The sequence below is a fragment of the Brachyistius frenatus genome, unplaced genomic scaffold (genome assembly GCF_029030835.1).
Source record: "Brachyistius frenatus isolate BFR_SWC_R1_liver_20210118 unplaced genomic scaffold, ASM2903083v1 Contig_21, whole genome shotgun sequence".
Classification (NCBI taxonomy): Eukaryota; Metazoa; Chordata; class Actinopteri; family Embiotocidae; genus Brachyistius; species Brachyistius frenatus.
In genome coordinates, this window is record NW_027210620.1 from 5,157,741 (window position 1) to 5,160,635 (window position 2,895).

A 2,895-nucleotide genomic window follows, 5' to 3' on the forward strand; every position below is an offset into this window, starting at 1 on the left:
TCCCAACAGACAAACCAACCGTCAAACCAACATTCACTGCAGAGAAAACGCTGACTGATAGCCCATGTATGTGTTTTTTTTTTTTTTTTTTATAGCGGAAAAGGCTGTCTGAACGTGGTGCTCAGTCTGGTTTCTGCAGGCAGACTGCTGGCAGCAACAGTAGCAGCAGCGAGTCCTCATGGAATTCTAAATTTGGGCACGGAAGTAAGACGTCACCGCGCACGGCTTGCAAAATTCAAAAAAAAAAATGGAAAGAACGCACTGACGTAGGAGCCCTGACGTATGGTTAACCTTGGCAACAGACGGAACAATAAATAGAGCTAGTGGAGGTGCAGGAAAAACACTGCTATCCCATATAGAGGCCAATTTGAGACATCATTCTCCTTGGTAACCACCATTACAGGCGACATCTGCTCAGACAATATATGTAAATGTGTGTGAATATGCTGGGAGGAGAAACACAGATTCAACCAGGCAGATAATTGAATTTAAATATCACTATGTTTTTATTTACATATCTTACAAACAACATTCGTCTTTAACTCTGTAAAAAAATAAATTGAAATTTCATAAATTAAAAGCACTAATGTTTTCACAGAAAACTTCGATATAGACCACTTAGACCATGGTTAAGACAAAGCACGTCAGTTTTAAAGTTTCACAAACAACTCACTATTACTCTCACATCCCATTAATCAGAAAACAAACTATAATACTAACTATTGCTCGGAACGCACATCAATACACAACAAGTTTTGTTATCTAGCACCGTAAAATCATATAGAAACTCAGAAAACGACTAAGTGGCATTAGCTGAAACATGCTTTTTTTTTTTTAACTTGCTACATTGGTGTAATAGGCAAGTAAAGATAAAGGCGGATAAAATCATAAATAATATGCTTCCTGGTACAAGTCCTTTCCGTAGCCCTGTGATCTGCACATCTATCTTATACATCAAGAAAATGTGCTTGAAAGGAAGAATTATTGTTTGTGGAAGAGCCTTTAGAGGGCCAGCAGGGTCGGTGAGTTGAGGGAGTCAGAGGACTGGTCGTTGCTGCTACTTCCTCTCCTGTGGGCAATGCCGCAAGTGGGGAAGGTCTCCGCCTCTGGGAAGGTAAACACAAATGACGAGGTGAAGGTGGTGCAGGCCGGGGTGCAGGTCACTACGGGTGTGCACAGGGGCTCAAAGTCATTGTTGTTGGCTGAGGCGTGAAGGGGCTCCCAGTCTTGACTCGTGTAGAGGGAATTGGACAGGTCGACCTCCGGCACCGACCGCACCGTCTCCATCTCCGTCTTTGCCAACAGATCCAGGGACTCCTCCAGGACGGAGGCCTCCAGGTCTGTCATCTTGACCGTGGTGCCGGAGAGGACGGAGGTGGTGCCGGAGAAGATAGAGTTGGAGGTTGAGGTGAAGGTCGGTTGGCTGGAAGTGATAGTGGATGTCTCCGGGACGGTGGTCTGTGGCTGGGAGGACACGGCGGCGGTGGAGAGGCAGGAGTGGGCGGGGGAGATGGAGACCACGGAGAAGTCCATGTCCAGCTCGGAGGGGATTTTGCAAATGGGCTGGTGGGCAGCCAGAATGAACTCAAGCCTCTCCTTCTCCTTCAGCAGATTGGCAATATCGTTCTGCAGGCCGGACTTCTCATCCTCAAGCTCATCAGTTTCCTGGAAGGGAGAGAGAAACAGAGGAGGTGGCGTTAACTTAGCTGTTGAATAACACTACTATTAGCTCTGGAAATAAATACATTTACGGTGATGATGGTAAATCTGTTGGGATACTTACAGCTTGCAGAGTGTCTGTGAGCTCTCGCCTCCTGTTGCGGCATTTAGCCGCTGCCTGCTTATTTCTCTCTCTGCGAATTTTTCTCTTCTCCTCCTCCTCAGCTGTAACCTGCGCATAATAGAAGAAGCAGTTAATACTCTGGCTCCATGATTTCAAGGTAAATTGAAAGTTTCTGCTTGTTATGTAACTCTTAAAATGATCAGATTTTAATTACCTGTTCAGCTCTGCCTCTCTTTGAGTTGTGAGCCTTGGATGCTGCAGACTTCATGGCCTGTCTTGAGTAGGCGGGGCTGTGGCTTGAGCTGTAGGGTGGAGCTCTGCGAGACGGGGCCACTGACGAGATCAAAGGCTGGACCATCCACTGAAGGTCCGGGCTTGTCGAAATGGCCGTGACAGTGGGGATGAAGGAGGCACTTGATGCTGTCAGGTCAGTGAAATCCTGGAGGAAATAAAGCAACGATCGATGTCAGGGCATTTGCTATACTTTCAGGAGGGGTTGCAGCAGAGGGTCTATAAAAAGCTGGTTGGTTTAAAAATATCCTTATGATGTCAACTATGACGTTTACACTCTCTCTATGGAGTTTCCAGGTGGATGAATGAAGATTGCCTTGCAGCTTGCAGGTCAACCTATTTCAAGCACATCTTAACATGGGCTATTCCTATTTGTCAGTCAGCATATACATTTATCATTTACCAACTTTATGCTTCAGGTTTATCATCTTAATTTAATGACTGTTAAAATCAGCTTTATCTTAAGAAGTTCTTCCTTGCAGGCTATAACAACAGTGAACTGAAATATCACACAGCCTGCATTGTCATAGAGGGTTAATAATATTTGACTGGACATACCTGAGACTGGGGAGATCCCATGCTAGAATAAGATCCAGCTGGGGACGGATAATATCCCACATTATCCCCGGACGGGGAAGCGGTGCTGCAGCGGGAGGAGGAATCGCACTCCGTGTTGAAAGCGGTGAACATCATCGTTCCCAAAGAACAAGTAGAAAGATCCAAAGTCTCCTAAGGGGTAATAATGAGGAAATCCCTTTGGTCAAATTTGTGAGAAACTCTTACAGCGTTGCTCCTGCTCGGTTTCGTCTTGTCTTGGTGCT

The 2,895-nt window shown here is 45.7% G+C and overlaps 1 protein-coding gene across 1 annotated transcript; it reads right to left on the reverse strand.

The window, feature by feature from the left end:
* Positions 1 to 482: 482 nt before the first annotated feature.
* On the reverse strand, positions 483 to 2,895 carry fosab (v-fos FBJ murine osteosarcoma viral oncogene homolog Ab). Its single transcript, XM_069696639.1, has 4 exons — positions 2,633 to 2,895; positions 1,998 to 2,222; positions 1,784 to 1,891; positions 483 to 1,665 (listed from the first exon to the last, which is right to left on the reverse strand). Exons 1-4 carry the CDS (start codon positions 2,765 to 2,767, stop codon positions 1,003 to 1,005), a joined length of 1,131 nt encoding a protein of 376 aa, XP_069552740.1. The 5' UTR covers positions 2,768 to 2,895; the 3' UTR covers positions 483 to 1,002.